Genomic DNA, 23,358 nt, shown 5'->3' with positions numbered 1-23,358 from the left:
TCTTCAGAAGTGAATGGTGTGGACAAAATACAGGCCAATCAAGTATCGTAGGTCGGGGCTTCATGACGTAGAGAGATCTGCACATCCTCCTTGGATTGGTCAGTCCAGGCTCCAGGAATTTCTTTTGTTTATCACCTCGGGTGTAGACAGGAAATGGCAGCCATCTTTAAGTTACATATACTGATATAGATTATATATATATATATATATATATATATATATATATATATATATATATATATACACACTGTGTCTAAGGAGAATACACTGAATATGCAATATACATATATACATGTTAGTAAGGAACAAAAGCATTCACAAATATGTGTGTTAGGTATATAGTTTGGTAAATGTAAACTGAGTCTATGAAATGGCTGAATTAAGTATTTTTTTATACTTAATTCTTATCTTCAACACTATTTCTGAACATGTGACACAATTGGAGTTTGTCTGTTCCATACAGAGAGCACACTTAGGGTATGTGCGCACGTTGCTTTTTACCTGCTTTTTTGCTGCTTTGTCTTCTGCGCTGTTTAATGCCAAAATGGATGTGTTCTTCTATTCAAGCAAAGTCTATGGGAATTTGGGTTTCTTGTTCACACTATGTTGTTCAAAATGCTGCCTTTTTGTGGCAGAACTTTGGTCAAAAACTCAGCTTTTCAAAGAAGCAACATGTCAATTGTTTTTGCCATTTGGGTTTTGCACTGCAAAGCTGAGTTTTTGACCAAAGTTCTGCCACAAAAAGGCAGCATTTTGAACAACATAGTGTGAACAAGAAACCCAAATTCCCATAGACTTTGCTTGAATAGAAGAACACATCCATTTTGGCATTAAACAGCGCAGAAGAAAAAGCAGCAAAAAAGCAGGTAAAAAGCAGGTAAAAAGCAACGTGCGCACATACCCTTACATGAGCAATTAATGTTCTCCTGTCTGTAAGTGTTTTGACTTCTCAGAGCTGGATTCACAGCTTCACCGCTGAATACAATCCTCCCTGCATCTGCTGGGTCTGAACGTGTGAAACAAGAGGAGTTTATGTCTCTTCCATACAGAGAGGACACGGACATGAGCAATTCCTGCTCTCCAGTCTTTATGTAAGTGTTTTGACTGATCTCAGAGCTGGATTCACAGATACCCTGCTGAACTGATTAGTATCCTCTGTGGAGCTGCTGTCTTTGAACATTATACAAGAGGAGTTTATGTCTTTTCCATACAGTCCTGAGAAATTCCTGTTCTGTCTTTATACAAGAGATTTGACTGATCTCAGAGCTGGATTCACAGCTACTCTGCTGAATACAATCCTCCCTGCAGCTGCTGATTCTGAACGTGTGATACAAGAGGAGCTTGTGTCTCCTCCATACAGACATGAGCAATTCCTTCTCTCCTGTCTCTAAGGGGCACTTTGCACGCTGCGACATTGCAAGCCGATGCTGCGATGCTGAGCGCGATTGTCCCCGCCCCCCTCGCAGCTGCGATATCCTTGTGATAGCTTCCGTAGCGAACATTATCGCTACGGCAGCTTCACATGCACTCACCTGTCGTGCGATGTCGCTCTGGCCGGGGACCCGCCTCCTTATTAAGGGGGCGGGTCGTGCGGCGTCACTGCGACATCACACGGCAGGCGGCCAATAGGAGCGGAGGGGCAGAGATGAGCAGGGTGTAAACATCCCGCCCACCTCCTTCCGCATATCCTACGGAAGCCGCGGTGACGCCGGTAGGAGATGTTCCTCGCTCCTGCGACTTCACACGAATGTGTGCTGCCGCAGGAGCGAGGAACAACATCGGACCGTCGCGTCAGCGTAATCATGGATTACGCCGACGCTGCACCGATGATACGATTACGACGCTTTTGCGCTCGTTAATCGTATCATCGAGCCTTTACACACTACGATGTCGCCTGCGATGCCGGAAGTGCGTCACTTTCAATTTGACCCCACCGACATCGCACCTGCGATGTCGTAGTGTGCAAAGCCCGCCTAAGTGTTTGGACTGATCTCAGAGCTGGATTCACAGCTACTCTGCTGAATACAATCCTCCTGCAGCTGCTGATTCTGAACGTGTGAAACAAGAGCAGTTTATGTCTCCTCCATACAGACATGAGCAATTCCTTCTCTCCTGTCTCTAAGTGTTTGGACTGATCTCAGAGCTGGATGCACAGCTACTCTGCTGAATATAATCCTCCCTGCAGCTGCTGATTCTGAACGTGTGAAACAAGAGCAGTTTATGTCTCCTCCATACAGACATGAGCAATTCCTTCTCTCCTGTCTCTAAGTGTTTGGACTGATCTCAGAGCTGGATGCACAGCTACTCTGCTGAATACAATCCTCCCTGCAGCTGCTGATTCTGAACGTGTGAAACAAGAGCAGTTTATGTCTCCTCCATACAGACATGAGCAATTCCTTCTCTCCTGTCTCTAAGTGTTTGGACTGATCACAGAGCTGGATGCACAGCTACTCTGCTGAATACAATCCTCCCTGCAGCTGCTGGGTCTGATTGTGTGATACATAAGGACAGGAGAGCAGGAATCGCTCGTTTGTGCGCGTTGCATGCGGAGGAGACGTCACAGCAGCTGCCCGCACTCACCAGCTCAGAGACAACTGAGATTAGAGTCTGGAATTTTTTTTTATAGCAACTTTATTGTCCTCAGTATAGGACAAAATTAACAAACAATATAAAAAAAAAACCATATAACGTCATTTAAGAAATATTACATCTCAAATATTTCCAACTAATCCTGCCCCAAAGAGCTTACAATCTAATACAAGCCAGAGCGTTTCACCCCAGTTTCTGCTGATTGACTATTAATGGCAGCACATGGTGGCGGTATACCGCCACCTATAGAATTTTATGATGGACAGATTTTAGTTTTAACCCGTCTCTATGGAGACAGACAACAAACGCTGTGAATTCCGATCTGTCAAATGCGGACATCTTTCTATCCTCGGCTCCCTCCCAGCTGTGAGAATATCCCTTGACAGAGAATGCTGGGAGTTGTAGTTCCGCAGCATCTGTTCTATCACATTCATCAGGTTTGGGAACAGCTGGAGGAGCCTTTCTGCAAGATCTGACTACATGGCAGTTTGTTTGTAGTCTGTTGCCATAGTGACGCATAGTTCTGCATAGTAGCTGTATACGCAAAACAGTAGAGGATTTTTTTTTTTTTTTTTTTTAATCACGCTCCATATTTATAATTTATAGCCTTCCAGGAAAAAAAATCTATTGGAGAACATTCTTTTAATCACGGTCATAGGAAAGTGAGATATGAGGAGCTGATCGTAGTGACCAATCTATACCCCCATGCTGCCGGCATTATGGGGCAGCCACAGCAGCTCGGCATCAACCAACCCCCAAATCTCAGCTTCCAGGGAGTGAAAAATTGGGGGAAATTTAGTCACCAGATTAGTTTTTTTAAAAGCCAAGTTACTGGGTTATTAAAGGGGCAGATCTCTGGCCCCCCCGCCCCCCACCCGTCCTCTCGCAGCCCATTTGGAGGAGAACGAGAACTAAGGCAAGATGTTATAGAGGGACTTTGCTCTTTGGTGGAGTTCCCCTTTAAAAGAATCAAACAAGAACCCAAATTTCATCTTATAAACAGGGGAGGGGAGATATCGCCCGTCCTCCCCCGGGAGCAGTGGTGCCTTCGATTTGCCAAGCGGCAGCACAGCCTACGTTATTCATCAGTGGGACCGGTCCGTGGCCTGTATACGATAGAGGGGGGCTCTACGTCCGGATCCCGCTTGACTTGTTCACTCACAAGAAAGGCCCCCGACTTGAATGCGATGATTCGCCAAAAAAGCCCGGTAACAAGGGGTTAATCCGGGGCCTGGCGGGCCGAAAGAGTCCCAGTTCATAAGGTCTGCGCGGGTTTATTAATGAAAGGGGATCTCTAGCAAATGGAAAAGTGGGGCGCTGGTCGTATTCGCCCCCGATGATGCCCGGCGGGTAGGGATAGTTGGGTGGCGACTGTAGAGGATGGAAAGGGTCAGGGTGGAAAGGTGAGTGGTCTGGCGGGAAGATGTAGGGCAGGTCTCTTCGGCGCCGCAGGACCCTCGGCTGCATCTTATAAAGCTGCAAAACACAGAAGGAGACAAGCGGCATTTGTTAAAAGACGCTGCCGCTGCGTAATCCGGGGGCGAACACCGAGATGTGGGAACCTACCTGCTTCCAGTCTGTGTCGGGCGGTCTCTCGCTGACATCTGATTAGATAGACAGAGACATCGGTTACTGCTCAAACCCATTAGAAAGATCAGATCTTATACCCTAGTCACATCCAAGGCTGCAGATAGAATTCTTCCTGTTGATTCTCGGGTTGCGTGCCCTCAAATTCCCTCCTCTCCTTTCTCTCAGGTGCGTGCCCTCACCTTCCCTCCTCTCCTTTCTCTCAGGTGCGTGCCCTCACCTTCCCTCCTCTCCTTTCTCTCAGGTGCGTACCCTCACCTTCCCTCCTCTCCTTTCTCTCAGGTGCGTGCCCTCACCTTCCCTCCTCTCCTTTCTCTCGGGCTGCGTGCCCTCACCTTCCCTCCTCTCCTTTCTCTCGGGCTGCGTGCCCTCACCTTCCCTCCTCTCCTTTCTCTCGGACTGCGTGCCCTCACCTTCCCTCCTTTCCTTTCTCTCAGGTGCGTACCCTCACCTTCCCTCCTCTCCTTTCTCTCAGGTGCGTACCCTCACCTTCCCTCCTCTCCTTTCTCTCGGGCTGCGTACCCTCACCTTCCCTCCTCTCCTTTCTCTCGGGCTGCGTTCCCTCACCTTCCCTCCTCTCCTTTCTCTCGGGCTGCGTGCCCTCACCTTCCCTCCTCTCCTTTCTCTCAGGTGCGTGCCCTCACCTTCCCTCCTCTCCTTTCTCTCGGGTTGCGTGCCCTCACCTTCCCTCCTCTCCTTTCTCTCAGGTGCGTGCCCTCACCTTCCCTCCTCTCCTTTCTCTCAGGTGCGTGCCCTCACCTTCCCTCCTCTCCTTTCTCTCAGGTGCGTGCCCTCACCTTCCCTCCTCTCCTTTCTCTCAGGTGCGTACCCTCACCTTCCCTCCTCTCCTTTCTCTCAGGTGCGTGCCCTCACCTTCCCTCCTCTCCTTTCTCTCGGGTTGCGTGCCCTCACCTTCCCTCCTCTCCTTTCTCTCAGGTGCGTACCCTCACCTTCCCTCCTCTCCTTTCTCTCAGGTGCGTACCCTCACCTTCCCTCCTCTCCTTTCTCTCAGCTGCGTGCCCTCACCTTCCCTCCTCTCCTTTCTCTCAGGTGCGTGCCCTCACCTTCCCTCCTCTCCTTTCTCTCAGGTGCGTACCCTCACCTTCCCTCCTCTCCTTTCTCTCAAGTGCGTGCCCTCACCTTCCCTCCTCTCCTTTCTCTCAGGTGCGTGCCCTCACCTTCCCTCCTCTCCTTTCTCTCAGGTGCGTACCCTCACCTTCCCTCCTCTCCTTTCTCTCAGGTGCGTACCCTCACCTTCCCGCCTCTCCTTTCTCTCGGGCTGCGTGCCCTCACCTTCCCTCCTCTCCTTTCTCTCGGGCTGCGTACCCTCACCTTCCCTCCTCTCCTTTCTCTCGGGCTGCGTGCCCTCACCTTCCCTCCTCTCTCTTGGGCTGCGTGACCTCACCTTCCCTCCTCTCTCTTGGGCTGCGTGCCCTCACCTTCCCTCCTCTCTCTTGGGCTGCGTGACCTCACCTTCCCTCCTCTCTCTTGGGCTGCGTGACCTCACCTTCCCTCCTCTCTCTTGGGCTGCGTGCCCTCACCTTCCCTCCTCTCTCTTGGGCTGCGTGCCCTCACCTTCCCTCCTCTCTCTTGGGCTGCGTGCCCTCACCTTCCCTCCTCTCTCTTGGGCTGCGTGACCTCACCTTCCCTCCTCTCTTGGGCTGCGTGCCCTCACTTTCCCTCCTCTCTCTTGGGCTGCGTGACCTCACCTTCCCTCCTCTCTCTTGGGCTGCGTGCCCTCACCTTCCCTCCTCTCTTGGGCTGTGTGCCCTCACCTTCCCTCCTCACTCTTGGGCTGCGTGCCCTCACCTTCCCTCCTCACTCTTGGGCTGCGTGCCCTCACCTTCCCTCCTCACTCTTGGGCTGCGTGCCCTCACCTTCCCTCCTCTCTCTTGGGCTGCGTGCCCTCACCTTCCCTCCTCACTCTTGGGCTGCGTGCCCTCACCTTCCCTCCTCTCTCTTGGGCTGCGTGCCCTCACCTTCCCTCCTCTCTCTTGGGCTGCGTGACCTCACCTTCCCTCCTCTCTCTTGGGCTGCGTGACCTCACCTTCCCTCCTCTCCTTTCTCTCGGGCTGCGTGCCCTCACCTTCCCTCCTCTCTCTTGGGCTGCGTGACCTCCTCACCTTCCCTCCTCACTCTTGGGCTGCGTGCCCTCACCTTCCCTCCTCACTCTTGGGCTGCGTGCCCTCACCTTCCCTTCTCTCTCTTGGGCTGCGTGCCCTCACCTTCCCTCCTCTCTCTCGGGCTGCGTGCCCTCACCTTCCCTCCTTTCCTTTCTTTCGGGCTGCGTGCCCTCACCTTCCCTCCTCTCTCTCGGGCTGCGTGCCCTCACCTTCCCTCCTCTCCTTTCTCTCGGGCTGCGTGCCCTCACCTTCCCTCCTCTCTCTCGGGCTGCGTGCCCTCACCTTCCCTCCTCTCTCTCGGGCTGCGTGCCCTCACCTTCCCTCCTCTCTCTCGGGCTGCGTGCCCTCACCTTCCCTCCTCTCCTTTCTCTCGGGCTGCGTGCCCTCACCTTCCCTCCTCTCCTTTCTCTCGGGCTGCGTGCCCTCACCTTCCCTCCTCTCCTTTCTCTCGGGCTGCGTGCCCTCACCTTCCCTCCTCTCCTTTCTCTCGGGCTGCGTGCCCTCACCTTCCCTCCTCTCCTTTCTCTCGGGCTGCGTGCCCTCACCTTCCCTCCTCTCCTCTCTCTCGGGCTGCGTACCCTCACCTTCCCTCCTCTCCTTTCTCTCGGGCTGCGTGCCCTCACCTTCCCTCCTCTCTCTCGGGCTGCGTGCCCTCACCTTCCCTCCTCTCCTTTCTCTCGGGCTGCGTGCCCTCACCTACCCTCCTCTCCTTTCTCTCGGACTGCGTGCCCTCACCTACCCTCCTCTCCTTTCTCTCGGGCTGCGTGCCCTCACCTTCCCTCCTCTCCTTTCTCTCGGGCTCCGTGCCCTCACCTTCCCTCCTCTCCTTTCTCTCGGGCTGCGTGCCCTCACCTTCCCTCCTCTCCTTTCTCTCGGGCTGCGTGCCCTCACCTTCCCTCCTCTCGGGCTGCGTGCCCTCACCTTCCCTCCTCTCCTTTCTCTCGGGCTGCGTGCCCTCACCTACCCTCCTCTCCTTTCTCTCGGGCTGCGTGCCCTCACCTTCCCTCCTCTCTCTCGGGCTGCGTGCCCTCACCTTCCCTCCTCTCCTTTCTCTCGGGCTGCGTGCCCTCACCTTCCCTCCTCTCCTTTCTCTCTGGCTGTGTGCCTTCATCTTCCCTCCTCTCCTTTCTCTCTGGCTGCGTGCCCTCACCTTCCCTCCTCTCCTTTCTCTCGGGCTGCGTGCCCTCACCTTCCCTCCTCTCCTCTCTCTCGGGCTGCGTACCCTCACCTTCCCTCCTCTCCTTTCTCTCGGGCTGCGTGCCCTCACCTTCCCTCCTCTCCTCTCTCTCGGGCTGCGTGCCCTCACCTTCCCTCCTCTCCTTTCTCTCGGGCTGCGTGCCCTCACCTTCCCTCCTCTCTCTCGGGCTGCGTGCCCTCACCTTCCCTCCTCTCCTTTCTCTCGGGCTGCGTGCCCTCACCTTCCCTCCTCTCCTTTCCTTTCTCTCGGGCTGCGTGCCTTCATCTTCCCTCCTCTCCTTTCCTCTATTGGGCTAAGTACAAGTCGAGCTTTGGTGATCTAGAGTTTGATCATGTGTCGTGCTCTAATCACCCCCAAAGCTGCAGACAAAATTCACCAAACGCCAACCGGTGATGAAACTATAACTCCCAGCATGTCCTAATAGCTGCACAGAACTCGCTGGGTTGCAGCAGCCGCCATTAGAGAATCTGCAGAGCTGTGGATGCAGCTTTGGATGGGATTGGAGTAGAAGACACTACACAATCACTTACCCTTGAAATCTCGGTAATACAGGAACCTCCACAGGGAGGGGTCTTCGATGTCCTCGTGCAGAGTTTTACACGTTTCACCGAGGGACAAGAGGGAACGAACTTCCAGAAGACGGAAGATCCGCAGCTTCAGCTCGGGGGGCAAAACCATCAAACCGAAAACATCGGGAAGACCCAGGGCTGCGGGACGGAGGAGAGTAACATGCTTACATCCAGAAATTACTGCATCCCCCCACCTCCCCCACAGGTGGCGCCGCTCGTCTCTTACCTTGCCGAGCAGCAGCAAGTAAAGGGTAAAGCAGCTGATCCTTGAAGAGGCATGATAACTTCTGCAAGTCCCTGTACACCGAGGCCGCAGCACGGCCTAAAAGGAAAAAGTCATGTGCATCGATAGTATAATGTGCGTATGATCGTATGTCTGCACTCACTGCAGAAAGAGAGGGAGGAGGGGGATGCAGCTGCAGAATTACTACTCACTGCCTGCTGGACACTCATGCTGTGAGGTGGGAATAAGGAATAGAGGGGTCAGATTACAGCCCGTCTTATCCATACTCAGGAAGTCAGATGGTTCCTTCTCTTTCATTCCCTCTCACAGACACTATCAGAGGGGAGAAAGGGCAAACATGTCGCCCGTCTGCACTACCCCGCGCCTGAGCCTCATTCTGTGAGAGGGAAGAAAATGCTACAACCTGTCCGAGACTAGTGCCGTAAAACAACCCTCCACCTCCCCTCTCACAGCATGAGTCTCACAGCGAGGACAGGAAAACAAGGTGTAATATGAGCCTCCACCTCCCTTCTCACAGCATGAGTCTCACAGCGAGGACAGGAAAACAAGGTGTAATATGAGCCTCCACCTCCCCTCTCACAGCATGAGTCTCATAGTGAGGCCGAGAAAACCGGGTGTAATATGAGCCTCCACCTCCCCTCTCACAGCATGAGTCTCACAGCGAGGCCAAGAAAACCGGGTGTAATATGAGCCTCCACCTCCCCTCTCACAGCATGAGTCTCACAGCAAGGCCAGGAAAACCGGGTGTAATATGAGCCTCCACCTCCCCTCTCTCAGCATGAGTCTCACAGCGAGGCCAGGAAAACCGGGTGTAATATGAGCCTCCACCTCCCCTCTCACACCATGAGTCTCACAGCGAGGCCAAGAAAACCGGGTGTAATATGAGCCTCCACCTCCCCTCTCACAGCATGAGTCTCACAGCGAGGCCGAGAAAACCGGGTGTAATATGAGCCTCCACCTCCCCTCTCACAGCATGAGTCTCACAGCGAGACCGAGAAAACCGGGTGTAATATGAGCCTCCACCTCCCCTCTCACAGCATGAGTCTCACAGCGAGGCCGAGAAAACCGGGTGTAATAAGACCCTCCACCTCCCCTCTCACAGCATGAGTCTCACAGAGAGGACAGGAAAACCGGGTGTAATATGACCCTCCACCTCCCCTCTCACAGCATGAGTCTCACATGAAGGACTGAAAAACAGGGTGTAATATGACCCTCAACCTCCCCTCTCAGCATGAGTCTCACAGAGGACAGGAAAACCGGTGTAATATGACCGTCCACCTCCCCTCTCACAGAGAGGACAGGAAAACCAGGTGTAATATGACCCTCCACCTCCCCTCTCACAGCATGAGTCTCACAGGAAGGACCAGAAAACCGGGTGTAATAAGACCCTCCACCTCCCCTCTCACAGCATGAGTCTCACAGAGAGGTCAGGAAAACAGGGTGTAATATGAGCCTCCACCTCCCCTGTCACCACTCACAGCCTCTCAGTGAGGTGAGGGACGAGGTGTTGTATTACAGCCCATCTGTGAGAGTTGTGCTGTGAGAGGGGAGGGAGAGCAGCTGTGTGAATCTGTTTGGCTCACAGCACAGCCCCTGGTATAGGGGCGGGCGTTCCTGTGGGCTGTCATGCGGCCACTTTTGCGGACCACGTCCTTCCGCACACGCCCCCTGACTCTTACCTGCTTGCGGGTAGGTGATGTAGGAGTCGGTGGGAATCTGCAGCCTCTTCACGCTCTTAAGCTCTCCACCAATGCTCAAAGTAGCTGCAAAGGTGAGAGGACGTCATGTAAGATCAGCCACAAGACGACGCGCTCCGCTCACATCCAAAGCTGCATCACTAACCCCAGTCATATACCAATGATCCCACGGATTATGCTGCGGCCAGTACCATCTCCAATATGGCATCTCAGTCACACAGGGACAGAAGAATTGTGAATGCAGCTCTGGAGGTGATTGGAATAGAAAGACTGATGGCATTTAGGTCAGAATAAGCCAAGAAAGGGAAATGTTACTCAGTGCAGAGCGCAGCACATCCACCCCTCACTGTAATGTTACTCAGTGCAGAGCGCAGCACGTCCGCCCCTCACTGTAATGTTACTAAGTGCGGAGCGCAGCACATCCACCCCTCACTGTAATGTTACTCAGTGCAGAGCGCAGCACGTCCGCCCCTCACTGTAATGTTAGTGCAGAGCGCAGCACATCCACCCCTCACTGTAATGTTACTCAGTGCAGAGCGCAGCACATCCACCCCTCACTGTAATGTTACTCAGTGCAGAGCGCAGCACATCCACCCCTCACTGTAATGTTAGTGCAGAGCGCAGCACATCCACCCCTCACTGTAATGTTAGTGCAGAGCGCAGCACGTCCGCCCCTCACTGTAATGTTAGTGCAGAGCGCAGCACATCCACCCCTCACTGTAATGTTAGTGCAGAGCGCAGCACATCCGCCCCTCACTGTAATGTTAGTGCAGAGCGCAGCACGTCCGCCCCTCACTGTAATGTTAGTGCAGAGCGCAGCACATCCACCCCTCACTGTAATGTTAGTGCAGAGCGCAGCACATCCACCCCTCACTGTAATGTTAGTGCAGAGCGCAGCACATCCACCCCTCACTGTAATGTTAGTGCAGAGCGCAGCACATCCGCCCCTCACTGTAATGTTACCGAGTGCGGAGCGCAGCACATCCGCCCCTCACTGTAATGTTACTCAGTGCGGAGCGCAGCACATCCGCCCCTCACTGTAATGTTACTCAGTGCGGAGCGCAGCACATCCGCCCCTCACTGTAATGTTACTCAGTGCGGAGCGCAGCACATCCGCCCCTCACTGTAATGTTACTCAGTGCGGAGCGCAGCACATCCGCCCCTCACTGTAATGTTACTCAGTGCGGAGCGCAGCACATCCGCCCCTCACTGTAATGTTAGTGCAGAGCGCAGCACATCCACCCCTCACTGTAATGTTAGTGCAGAGCGCAGCACATCCGCCCCTCACTGTAATGTTACCGAGTGCGGAGCGCAGCACATCCGCCCCTCACTGTAATGTTACCGAGTGCGGAGCGCAGCACATCCGCCCCTCACTGTAATGTTAGTGCAGAGCGCAGCACATCCGCCCCTCACTGTAATGTTACTCAGTGCGGAGCGCAGCACATCCGCCCCTCACTGTAATGTTACTCAGTGCGGAGCGCAGCACATCCGCCCCTCACTGTAATGTTACTCAGTGCGGAGCGCAGCACATCCGCCCCTCACTGTAATGTTACTCAGTGCGGAGCGCAGCACATCCGCCCCTCACTGTAATGTTACTCAGTGCGGAGCGCAGCACATCCGCCCCTCCATTTCCTAACATATCCGTCTCCTCGCGCTGCTCATTGTCGCTGTCATTCCGTCCAGAGAATGAAAACCTGGTCAGATGTAATGGCTTCTCACAGCTGAGGGTCTGGTACATTGTAATCCTCGGAGAGGGGATATCAGCACAATCTGCTCCTGTTCTGTCACCGTGTATCAGTGCAGACGACGTCCTCACACAGGAATCCTGCCCCGGCTTACCATTGATGATCAGCACTTTGCACATGGGCACACAGACCAGGGCTGCAGAGCTGTCAGCGCTCAGAGCATGGAAGTAATGGAGCTTGTACACGCCGTCACCGGTTCTCCAGTCCTCAGGCATGGAAGACACCGCGCTCGTCATCTTCTGTAAAGAGAAGCAGGAGAGAGGACGCCCATCCTGTATTATACTCCAGAGCTGCACTCACTATTCTGCTGATGCAGTCATTGTGTACATACATTACTGATCCTGAGTTACCCCCTGTATTATACTCCAGAGCTGCACTCACTATTCTGCTGGTGCAGTCATTGTGTACATACATTACTGATCCTGAGTTACCCCCTGTATTATACTCCAGAGCTGTACTCACTATTCTGCTGGTGCAGTCACTGTGTACATACATTACATTACTGATCCTGAGTTACATCCTGTATTATACTCCAGAGCTGCAGTCACTATTCTGCTGGTACAGTCACTGTGTACATACATTACATTACTGATCCTAAGTTACATCCTGTATTATACTCCAGAGCTGCACTCATTATTCTGCTGGTGCAGTCACTGTGTACATACATTACATTACTGATCCTAAGTTACATCCTGTATTATACTCCAGAGCTGCACTCACTATTCTGCTGGTGCAGTCACTGTGTACATACATTACATTACTGATCCTGAGTTACCTCCTGTATTATACTCCAGAGCTGCACTCACTATTCTGCTGGTGCAGTCACTGTATACATACATTACATTACTGATCCTGAGTTACCTCCTGTATTATACTCCAGAGCTGCACTCACTATTCTGCTGGTGCAGTCACTGTGTACATACATTACATTACTGATCCTGAGTTACCTCCTGTATTATACTCCAGAGCTGCACTCACTATTCTGCTGGTGCAGTCACTGTGTACATACATTACATTACTGATCCTGAGTTACCTCCTGTATTATACTCCAGAGCTGTGCTCACTATTCTGCTGGTGCAGTCACTGTGTACATACATTACATTACTGATCCTGTACTGATCCGGAGTTATACCCTGTATTATACTTCAGAGCTGTGCTCACTATTCTGCTGGTGCAGTCACTGTGTACATACATTACATTACTGATCCTGTACTGATCCGGAGTTATACCCTGTATTATACTCCAGAGCTGCACTCACTATTCTGCTGGTGCAGTCACTGTGTATATACATTATATTACTGATCCTGAGTTACCTCCTGCATTATACTCCAGAGCTGCACTCACTATTCTGCTGGTGCAGTCACTGTGTATATACATTACTGATCCTGAGTTACCTCCTGTATTATACTCCAGAGCTGTGCTCACTATTCTGCTGGTGCAGTCACTGTATACATACATTACATTACTGATCCTGAGTTACCTCCTGTATTATGCTCCAGAGCTGCACTCACTATACTGCTGGTGCAGTCACTGTGTACATACATTACATTACTGATCCTGAGTTACATCCTGCATTATACTCCAGAGCTGCGCTCACAGTTCTGCTGGTGCAGTCACATTCTGGTGCCCGCTGTCAGGTGATGACCATTGACTCCATAGAAAATAAGATCCAGTCCACACTATGCAGACAGTGCCTCCGGTGGCCGCTCGCAGTTACTGCACTCACCTCCGGTTTGTAGCCAGTCTCCAGCATGAGGAGGTGGGTGAGGATGACGAGGGCGTCGCTGGCGCTGCTGCAGCCGGAGGAGAGGTACAGCATCTCCAGGGAGTGCGGGATCTTCCCGTCCACAGCCTCGCTGCACAGCATGGGCCCCGGTGCACGGCCGAGCGCGGCCTCCTCTGCCTATAATGTAACAGTTTTATCCAAGACAATCGCTAGAAAAGCAATTCCTGTAGTGACTGAGGGGGGATGGGGATCACTTTCTCACCTCTGCCGCCTCGTGGGCCCCGGAAGCAGCAGCGCCTTCCTTGCATTTCTGTCTTTTGTTCCGGACATCTTGGGTCTCGGGGGCAGCTGGAGGCGCCAGCTGCTGCGGGGTGGGGATCTCATTGGTTACTATGACGATCAGATCCCCGGACACGACTCCTAGCGCCTGCAGGCTGCGGTCATCCTCCGTCAGGGGGTCGCTGCCGTTCAGTGTGATGGAGAAATCCACATCAGGGCTGAGGGCGGAAGGTGCACGGCTTAAAGGGCAACTCCGGACCGAAGCGATATGAATACTGGTCATACGGGCACCAGTGCTATAACATATGAGGCCCTCTACACCCCGGTCTGTCCCTCCCAGCATGCCTCAGGAGAGGGCAAAGGTCAGGTATTCTGCTCTCTGGGAGGAGCTTTCTCCTGTGCTCATTGCCTCCCCCTAGTGGATGAGGCAGGAATAGGCTGGTGACCATTACTGAGATACGACTGCTGTGAGCTGATACAGAGCTGCGTTACTGTCTGCGCTCACTACCCATAATTAGTGATGAGCGAGCACCAAAATGCTGGAGTTTCCATTGACTTCCATTATACTCGGGTACTGAGTGGCGCCCGACCTGCCCGTTACGAGGATCGAGCATCTGAGCATGGGAGTGCCCGCTCAACACTAGCAACCAGCCAAGGTAAAGCAGACAGCTGGGGGCTGGAATTATCACGGTGGGAAGGTCCATGGTTATTGGGCCCTTCCCAGCCTAATAATAGCAGCCTGCAGCCTCTTCAGATGTGTTGCATCCACTTTGGCCGGCTCTTCCAGATTGCCCTGGTGCGGTGGAAATAGGGGTAATACTTTTGGGGTTGATGTCAGCTGACCAACAAGTTAGTAAAGGAAAGGAGAGGCCTCTATCAGACACCCCATCACTAACCCGGGAGATGTAATGAGGGGAAAAAAAAAAATACTTTAAATATTTTATATAAAACAAAAAAAGAAAAAAAAAAAACACTCCCCGATTCATGACCCTGTTCACCTATAAAAAAAAAAGCCACAAAGATCCAAAGTAGTCCGCCGAATGTGACGTAGTCCAGGGCGTTCCCACGTCGTCCGTTACTATGGCGGTGCAGCCGGAGCGGGAGACACCTCTGAAGCCTCGTCCTCAGCACCAGGCGCCACAGGCTGGAATACAGAGTCAGGGGAGCGCCACGGTCTACGTCGGGGCTGCAGGGATTTTGGTGACGGAGGGACGGCTCGTGTAGATTTCTTCACCTCTCACTTTTTTTGTCTTTCAGGTTTCCATTCGTCGACTACTTCAGATCTTCATGGGTTGATTTTTTTTTTTTGGGCTTGATGTCGGCTGTGAATTCCCAGCTGCCAGTGACCCCTCCCCCGCCTCTGGCCCCGCCTTCTCTATGTTCTGCCCTTTCTGAGCTCTGCTCCACCCTTGTTGAAGTGATTTGTTATGTAGGTTCGTGCTGATGTTTATATGAAAAAATTCTTTAATAAATAGTTAAAAAACAAAACATTTCCCTGATCAGCGCTGCACCAGGGCAGTAAGGAAGACCCGGCAAAGCGTCAACTGGAGAACATTGTACTGGGGGGGGCTCCGAGGGGACGTCGTCCTGTGTAGGGGGCTCCATAAGTACATCGTCCTGTGTAGGGGGGCTCTATGGGGACATCGTCCTGTGTAAGGGGGCTCCGTGGGGACGTCGTCCTGCGCGGGGGGCTCTGTGGGGACCTTGTCCTGCGCGGGGGGCTTTGTGGGGACCTTGTCATGCGCGGGGGGGCTCCGTGGGGACGTCGTCCTGCGCGGGGGGGGCTCCGTGGGGACGTCGTCCTGCGCGGGGGGGGCTCCGTGGGGACCTTGTCATGCGCGGGGGGGCTCCGTGGGGACGTCGTCCTGCGCGGGGGGGGCTCCGTGGGGACGTCGTCCTGCGTGGGGGGCTCCGTGGGGACCTTGTCATGCGCGGGGGGCTCCGTGGGGACATCGTTCTGCGCGGGGGGCTCTGTGGGGACGTCGTCCTGCGCGGGGGGCTCCGTGGGGACATCGTTCTGCGCGGGGGGCTCTGTGGGGACCTTGTCATGCGCGGGGGGCTTCGTGGGGACCTTGTCATGCGCGGGGGGCTCCGGCAGTTCGCAGGGGTCAGGCTGCCGGTCACGTACCTGAACCCCAGTGCTGGGAGCAGTGTTTGGCGCAGGATTCCCCGCAGCGTCCCCAGCGTCTCCGCGTCCCCCTGCAGCACCACACAGGAGGTCTGGTTCCCGGCTCGGACCCTCAGATTCATCCTGTGGAGACACAACAGCCGTCACCGTCTGCCCATCCCCCCAGCGCTTTCACTTTCACTTTCACGGCCATCCATATACAGTGTGATATATACAGGCAGCGAAGTCACCATGGGAACAGCGATTCCACCGGTCAATAAACATCCGTTTCATTAGTCGGTGCAATTTAACCCTTTGTAATTAATATTGAGAAATATATCGTTTCACGAAAGTGAAAGCAATACCTGAGGATGGAAACACAACCTGTGCCGAGTCACTGCCTATGGCTGTCACATAGGAAACAGCACAGGTGGCTAATAAGGGTTAATGCTAACGGAGCACGATATTAAGGAGTGCAAGCTCTGCGGTCCAGCAGCTACACGGGCCGCCACTACATCCCGGCGATACCCACCTCGTCCAGCAGAGGGAGACAATGAGCTGCTTTCTTTTCCTTACCTGCGCACAGAGGAGTCTTCCTACCGCACGTGATGACATCACGGTCACGTGACTACAGGACGCGATCGTTCTCGAACGGCCGTTGTGAATAAACGTACAGTACGTGCTGACGTCACCACGTGATGACACACGCTGACAGATTTTGACGGCCATCTACAGTGTGGCAGAAAAATAACTTACATAACGCCCAAAATAAAAAAAAGAGGGTCTTCCGGAAGTGACGTCTGAGCCAGTTCCGGTGCCGGTTGGCAGTGTGTGTGTGAAGGCGAGGAGCTGTCACCATGAGCCGCAGCTACAATGACGAGTTACAGTATCTGGACAAGATCCACAAGAACTGCTGGAGGATCCGCAAGGGATTCGTCCCCAACATGCAGGTCCCGTACACACCGAGCGGCAACTACACCGGACAGAATACAGTGTGACCGGTGCACTGTGCACAGGGGCTATAGCCAGTGTAATGCCGAGGGGTGGGCTATAGGGGGCGATGGTAACAGTGACTGCAGCTCTGGAGGATAATACAGGAGGTAACTCAGGATCAGTAATGTATGTACACAGTGACTGCACCAGCAGAATAGTGAGTGCAGCTCTGGAGTATAATACAGGGGGTAACTCAGGATCAGTAATGTAATGTATGTACACAGTGACTGCACCAGCAGAATAGTGAGTGCAGCTCTGGAGTATAATACAGGAGGTAACTCAGGATCAGTAATGTAATGTATGTACACAGTGACTGCACCAGCAGAATAGTGAGTGCAGCTCTGGAGTATAATACAGGAGGTAACTCAGGATCAGTAATGTAATGTATGTACCCAGTGACTGCCCCAGCAGTATAGTGAGTGCAGCTCTGGAATATAATACAGGAGGTAACTCAGGATCAGTAATGTAATGTGTGTACACAGTGACTGCACCAGCAGAATAGTGAGTGCAGCTCTGGAGTATAATACAGGAGGTAACTCAGGATTAGTAATGTAATGTATGTACACAGTGACTGCACCAGCAGAATAGTGAGTGCAGCTCTGGGGTATAATACAGGATCAGTAATGTATGTACACAGTGACTGCACCAGTAGAATAGTGAGGGCAGCTCTGGAGTATAATACAGGAGGTAACTCAGGATCAGTAATGTAATGTATGTACACAGTGACTGCACCAGCAGAATAGTGAGTGCAGCTCTGGGGTATAATACAGGAGGTAACTCAGGATCAGTAATGTAATGTATGTACACAGTGACTGCACCAGCAGAATAGTGAGTGCAGCTCTGGAGTATAATACAGGAGGTAACTCAGGATCAGTAATGTAATGTATGTACACAGTGACTGCACCAGCAGAATAGTGAGTGCAGCTCTGGAGGATAATACAGGAGGTAACTCAGGATCAGTAATGTAATGTATGTATACAGTGACTGCAGCAGCAGAATAGTGAGTGCAGCTCTGGGGTATAATACAGGATGTAACTCAGGATCAGTAATGTAATGTATGTACACAGTGACTGCACCAGCAGAATAGTGAGTGCAGCTCTGGAGTATAATACAGGAGGTAACTCAGGATCAGTAATGTAATGTATGTACACAGTGACTGCACCAGCAGAATAGTGAGTGCAGCTCTGGAGTATAATACAGGAGGTAACTCAGGATCAGTAATGTAATGTATGTACACAGTGACTGCACCAGCAGAATAGTGAGTGCAGCTCTGGAGTATAATACAGGAGGTAACTCAGGATCAGTAATGTAATGTATGTACACAGTGACTGCACCAGCAGAATAGTGAGTGGAGCTCTGGAGTAATACAGGAGGTAACTCAGGATCAGTAATGTAATGTGTGTACACAGTGACTGCACCAGCAGAATAGTGAGTGCAGCTCTGGAGTATAATACAGGAGGTAACTCAGGATCAGTAATGTAATGTATATACACAGTGACTGCACCAGCAGAATAGTGAGTGCAGCTCTGGGGTATAATACAGGAGGTATCTCAGGATCAGTAATGTAATGTATGTACACAGTGACTGCACCAGCAGAATAGTGAGTGCAGCTCTGGAGGATAATACAGGAGGTAAGTCAGGATCAGTAATGTATGTACACAGTGACTGCACCAGCAGAATAGTGAGTGCAGCTCTGGAGTATAATACAGGAGGTAACTCAGGATCAGTAATGTAATGTATGTACACAGTGACTGCACCAGCAGAATAGTGAGTGCTGCTCTGGAGTATAATACAGGAGGTAACTCAGGATCAGTAATGTAATGTATGTACACAGTGACTGCACCAGCAGAATAGTGAGTGGAGCTCTGGAGTAATACAGGAGGTAACTCAGGATCAGTAATGTAATGTGTGTACACAGTGACTGCACCAGCAGAATAGTGAGTGCAGCTCTGGAGTATAATACAGGAGGTAACTCAGGATCAGTAATGTAATGTATGTACACAGTGACTGCAGCAGCAGAATAGTGAGTGCTGCTCTGGAGTATAATACAGGAGGTAACTCAGGATCAGTAATGTAATGTATGTACACAGTGACTGCACCAGCAGAATAGTGAGTGCAGCTCTGAAGTATAATGCTGGAGGTAACTGTCTGTCTTATTCTCAGGTGGAAGGTGTTTTCTATGTGAATGACCCCCTGGAGAAGCTGATGTTTGAGGAGCTGAGGAATGCCTGTCGTGGTGGCGGTAAGTTCTGCTGTCGGCTTCTCCGTATTATTGTGGCTCATTTCCATATAGTCTGGTTCGGTCTCTCTTTCTGACTCCTCACAGTCAGTAGATGAAGAGTAACACACGGGATTGTTATTCGGTAACCATGGAGACGCATCGCTCTGCGCAGGCGCTGTGTAATCAGTTTGTTTGGATTGTTTGCCGCCTGTACCCATGGAGACGCATCGCTCCGTGCAGGCGCTGTGTACTCAGTTTGATTGGATTGTTTGCCGCCTGTACCCATGGAGACGCATCGCTCCGCGCAGGCGCTGTGTACTCAGTTTGATTGGATTGTTTGCCGCCTGTACCCATGGAGACGCATCGCTCCGCGCAGGCGCTGTGTACTCGGTTTGATTGGATTGTTTGCCGCCTGTACCCATGGAGACGCATCGCTCCGCGCAGGCGCTGTGTAGTCAGATGGGTTGGATTCTTTGCCGCCTGTAACCGTGGAGACGCATCGCTCCGCACATGCGCTGTGTAGTCAGATGGGTTGGATTGTTTGCCGCCTGTAACCGTGGAGACGCATCGCTCCGCGCAGGCGCTGTGTACTCAGATTGATTGGATTGTTTGCTCACCCTCTATAATGCCTGTGATGAGATCTCTCTGTTCTTGCAGGTGCTGGGGGTTTTCTTCCTGCGATGAAGCAGATTGGAAACGTTGCGGCTCTTCCCGGAATAGTGCATGTAAGCTCTGTGCTGCGTCCTGATGTGGGGAGGGGGACGGGGGGCGCTGCTGGGATCAGGATGAGTGTCCAGGCTGCGCGGTCAGATCCTGCGCGGTCAGCTCCTGCGCAGTCAGATCCTGCACATGGAGACTCCTCATTCCCTTCTTTCCCCGCAGAGATCCATCGGGCTTCCTGACGTTCACTCCGGCTACGGCTTTGCTATCGGTAACATGGCGGCCTTTGACATGGAGAATCCGGATGCGGTGGTCTCCCCAGGTAGGAGGGAGGCGGATCTCTGGACATTTACACAGACCCTTCCCCTTAGACACTGAGTGTTCAGCTGCCGGTTCATGCTTTGTCCTGCAGGGGGCGTCGGATTTGACATAAACTGCGGGGTCCGCTTGCTTCGCACCAATCTGGATGAGGGGGACGTGCAGCCATTGAAGGAGCAGCTCGCCCAGTCCATGTTCGACCACATTCCTGTCGGGGTGGGATCAAAGGGAGTGATCCCCATGAGCGCTAAGTAAGTGGGGGCAGGGGGTCAGTATGGGTGGGGCTCCCAAGGTTTGGCCCCCCAGCAATGGAGACACTTGACCTCCGGTAGCGGTGTATCCTGCAGCTGTCCATCTGGGGGGTCCTAATCTGTCTGACCTCTTTTAATCTAGAGACCTGGAAGAAGCGCTGGAGATGGGGGTGGACTGGTCCCTGAGGGAGGGCTACGCCTGGGCCGAGGACAAGGAGCACTGCGAGGAGTACGGCCGGATGCTGCAGGCCGACCCCAGCAAGGTGTCCTCCAAGGCCAAGAAGCGGGGGCTGCCCCAGGTATCCACCACATGCAATCACCTCCAGAGCTGCACTCGCAGTTCTGCTCTGGGTTTAACCGGTAGAATGAATTCTTCACCTTATATTTTTTTTCGGTTTGCAGCTCGGCACCCTGGGAGCCGGGAACCACTACGCCGAGATCCAGGTGGTGGACGAGATTTTCGACGAGTACGCCTCCAAGAAAATGGGCATCGATCACAAGGGGCAGGTGTGCGTGATGATTCACAGCGGCAGCCGCGGCCTCGGCCACCAGGTGGCGACAGGTCTGTATCGCCTCGAAGGACGCCTCTGTTGTTCCCTGTTATCAGCCGCTCAACATCAGTCTTCTCTCCAGATGCTCTTGTTGCCATGGAGAAAGCCATGAAGCGAGACAAGATTACCGTAAACGACCGGCAGCTGGCGTGCGCCAGGATCTCCTCCCCCGAGGGGCAGGACTACCTGAAGGGCATGGCCGGCGCCGGGAACTACGCCTGGGTGAACCGCTCCTCCATGACCTTCCTGACGAGACAGGTAATAATGGGACTGAGGGGGTTAATATTTGACCTCTGACCCCTCCCCCTCCCGGGGGGCTTATTCCGAGGTTTCTCCATTTCAAGGCGTTTGCCAAAGTCTTCAACACGACCCCCGACGACCTGGACATGCACGTGATCTACGACGTGTCGCACAACATCGCCAAGGTGGAGCAGCACGTGGTGGACGGCAAAGAGCGGACGCTGCTGGTGCACCGGAAGGGATCCACCCGCGCCTTCCCCCCCGCATCACCCGCTGATCGCTGTGGATTACCAGGTCAGCCCTCACCCACAGCCCGGGATTACAGGGGTCCCGGCTCATAAACCAGGACCAGAGCTGCTGAATATATCCGCTCCTGCTTTCACCAAAAGGGTTGTGGTTTAACCCCTTAGACGGAGCCAACACTGGTCGTGGCATTTAAGCGGTTCGATCGTAAAAAGGGAGGGCGGGAGGTGTGATCAGGTTATGGGTCTTAGAGAAGGGAAACAAGAAAAATCCCAAAAATATAGAGGTGTGTGCCTGCGCCTGATGTGCGTGCCTCTCCCCCGCAGCTGACCGGGCAGCCCGTACTGATCGGCGGCACCATGGGCACCTGCAGCTACGTGTTGACTGGCACCGAGCAAGGCATGACGGAGACGTTCGGGACCACCTGCCACGGAGCCGTAAGTAGCGCCGTCCTCCCCCCGGGTGCGAGGGGTTAATAGGACGCCCCTGACATCTCGGCTTCTCTCCTCCAGGGTCGGGCGCTGTCCAGAGCCAAATCTAGACGCAACCTGGACTTCCAAGACGTTCTGGACAAGCTGGCGGACCTGGGCATCGCCATCCGCGTGGCCTCGCCCAAACTGGTGATGGAGGAGGTGAGTGGTCTCCGTCCAGTAATGATGGGGGGGCTTCCGGCATTGCCGCCTTACATCTGCGGGAGGAGATAGCCCCCCCTCGTCTGACCACTCACGCGCTTTGTGTCCCCTTCAGGCCCCCGAGTCCTACAAGAACGTGACGGACGTAGTCAACACCTGCCACGACGCCGGGATCAGCAAGAAAGCCATTAAGCTGCGGCCCATCGCCGTCATCAAGGGCTAAGGAGATCGTCCGCAGCGCCACAGACTGTAAAGGGCTAAACTGCAAGTCTCCCCCCGCAACAGGACCCAGGACGGATCCTCCACCCAAAATACGGATCATTTCTTTGTTTCCCTTTAATTTAACCCCCTCTGGTCCATGTAATGGTTATATGGGGGGCAGCGGCTCTGCCCATGAATTGGTACCGACAGTCTGTTCAGAAATGTGCAGGAAAATGGAAAATTCCTCCAAGCCCTGACCACGGGGCACTCCGGCACCACTGGCTTCCACTGCGGATGGGACCTCACGTTTACACCTACCTCCGGGAATCTGTACACGTCACCGGTGGCGGCAGCTGACCCCCCACTCAGGAAGTGAGCGGTGCCGGAGTGCCCCTCTAAGGTTTTCCCTATGAATGTGTTGGAGGGAACAGGTTGAGGGTGGGGGCCACTGTCCACACTGTGCAGCTGTGTAATAAAGAGCTTGTAAGCGCTGCGCTTCTCGCAAAGGAGACCGGACATCGCCGCAGAGGTGGCCGGTAACCTAGACGACGAGCAGTAAACTAATAATACTTCCTTTTTTGAAAAACATAGAGGTAGATTGTAAAGTTGCTTTTACCCTCGGAGTATTCGTGGCCTATTCAGGAAATATCCCTCAAAAACAGCCTGATAGGAGGCGGTTCGGCAGGCGGGACCCCCATATCGAGGGGGGGGGGCCATATCCTGCATTCGTGGCCACAGAAAACCTGTACTTAAAGGGGTCGTCCAATATCTGATTGGTGACATCTGACAATTGCCGGCAGCGGCGGACGTGCGGAGCCTGAACAGCGCCGTACTCCTGTAGTGGCCGTTCTCGGTACTGCGGCTCAGCTCCTATTGTAGTGATTGGGCTGTTCATCTGGGGAATCACAGCAGACGTTTGTAGGATCTGATGAATTTTGGTCACCGGCCCCCCGTTATGTATGAAGCCCAACTTCTGGCCTCATCATTTTGCTTCTTCTTTGTTATGATGAAATATGAATAATTTGGTAAAGATTGTGCAATAGAGTTCTGCAAAAAATGGTGGCTCTGCCCTCTCCGGCGTCCAGTGTGGCCGGCATTCTGGGCACCGCTGGCATTTCCTGGGCCACACAGATTCCGGCGGATCAGGATCACATTGCTCAACTCTATTGTGCACATTTTTACAA

The 23,358-nt window shown here is 53.1% G+C and overlaps 2 protein-coding genes across 5 annotated transcripts; one reads left to right on the top strand and one right to left on the bottom strand.

Annotated features, from left to right (window-relative positions):
• Positions 1–2,274: 2,274 nt before the first annotated feature.
• On the bottom strand, positions 2,275–16,505 carry FBXO7 (F-box protein 7). 4 transcript variants are annotated; one of them, XM_075343797.1, is made up of 10 exons: positions 16,397–16,418; positions 15,886–16,008; positions 13,741–13,975; positions 13,479–13,655; positions 11,847–11,991; positions 9,990–10,073; positions 8,293–8,388; positions 8,028–8,204; positions 4,156–4,193; positions 2,275–4,065 (listed from the first exon to the last, which is right to left on the bottom strand). In XM_075343797.1, exons 2-10 carry the CDS (start codon positions 16,005–16,007, stop codon positions 3,748–3,750), a joined length of 1,392 nt encoding a protein of 463 aa, XP_075199912.1. In that variant the 5' UTR covers position 16,008; positions 16,397–16,418; the 3' UTR covers positions 2,275–3,747. The 4 variants fall into 4 exon arrangements, with proteins under 4 accessions (XP_075199912.1, XP_075199911.1, XP_075199909.1 ...); XM_075343796.1 differs by lacking the exon at positions 16,397–16,418 and adding an exon at positions 16,101–16,154; XM_075343794.1 differs by lacking the exon at positions 16,397–16,418 and adding an exon at positions 16,441–16,505 and having other exon boundaries at positions 2,276–4,065.
• Positions 16,506–16,639: 134 nt separating this feature from the next.
• On the top strand, positions 16,640–22,922 carry RTCB (RNA 2',3'-cyclic phosphate and 5'-OH ligase). Its single transcript, XM_075343792.1, is given in 13 exon segments — positions 16,640–16,814; positions 19,021–19,099; positions 19,736–19,803; positions 19,961–20,060; positions 20,151–20,307; positions 20,450–20,606; positions 20,710–20,869; positions 20,941–21,116; positions 21,203–21,355; positions 21,357–21,392; positions 21,668–21,778; positions 21,854–21,973; positions 22,089–22,922. Coding segments are annotated over 13 exon segments (1,518 nt in total). The 5' UTR covers positions 16,640–16,721; the 3' UTR covers positions 22,197–22,922.
• Positions 22,923–23,358: the final 436 nt, after the last annotated feature.

This window comes from Anomaloglossus baeobatrachus, chromosome 4, assembly GCF_048569485.1.
Source record: "Anomaloglossus baeobatrachus isolate aAnoBae1 chromosome 4, aAnoBae1.hap1, whole genome shotgun sequence".
Taxonomy (NCBI): Eukaryota; Metazoa; Chordata; class Amphibia; order Anura; family Aromobatidae; genus Anomaloglossus; species Anomaloglossus baeobatrachus.
This window is presented reverse-complemented; position numbering and strand designations above follow the sequence as displayed.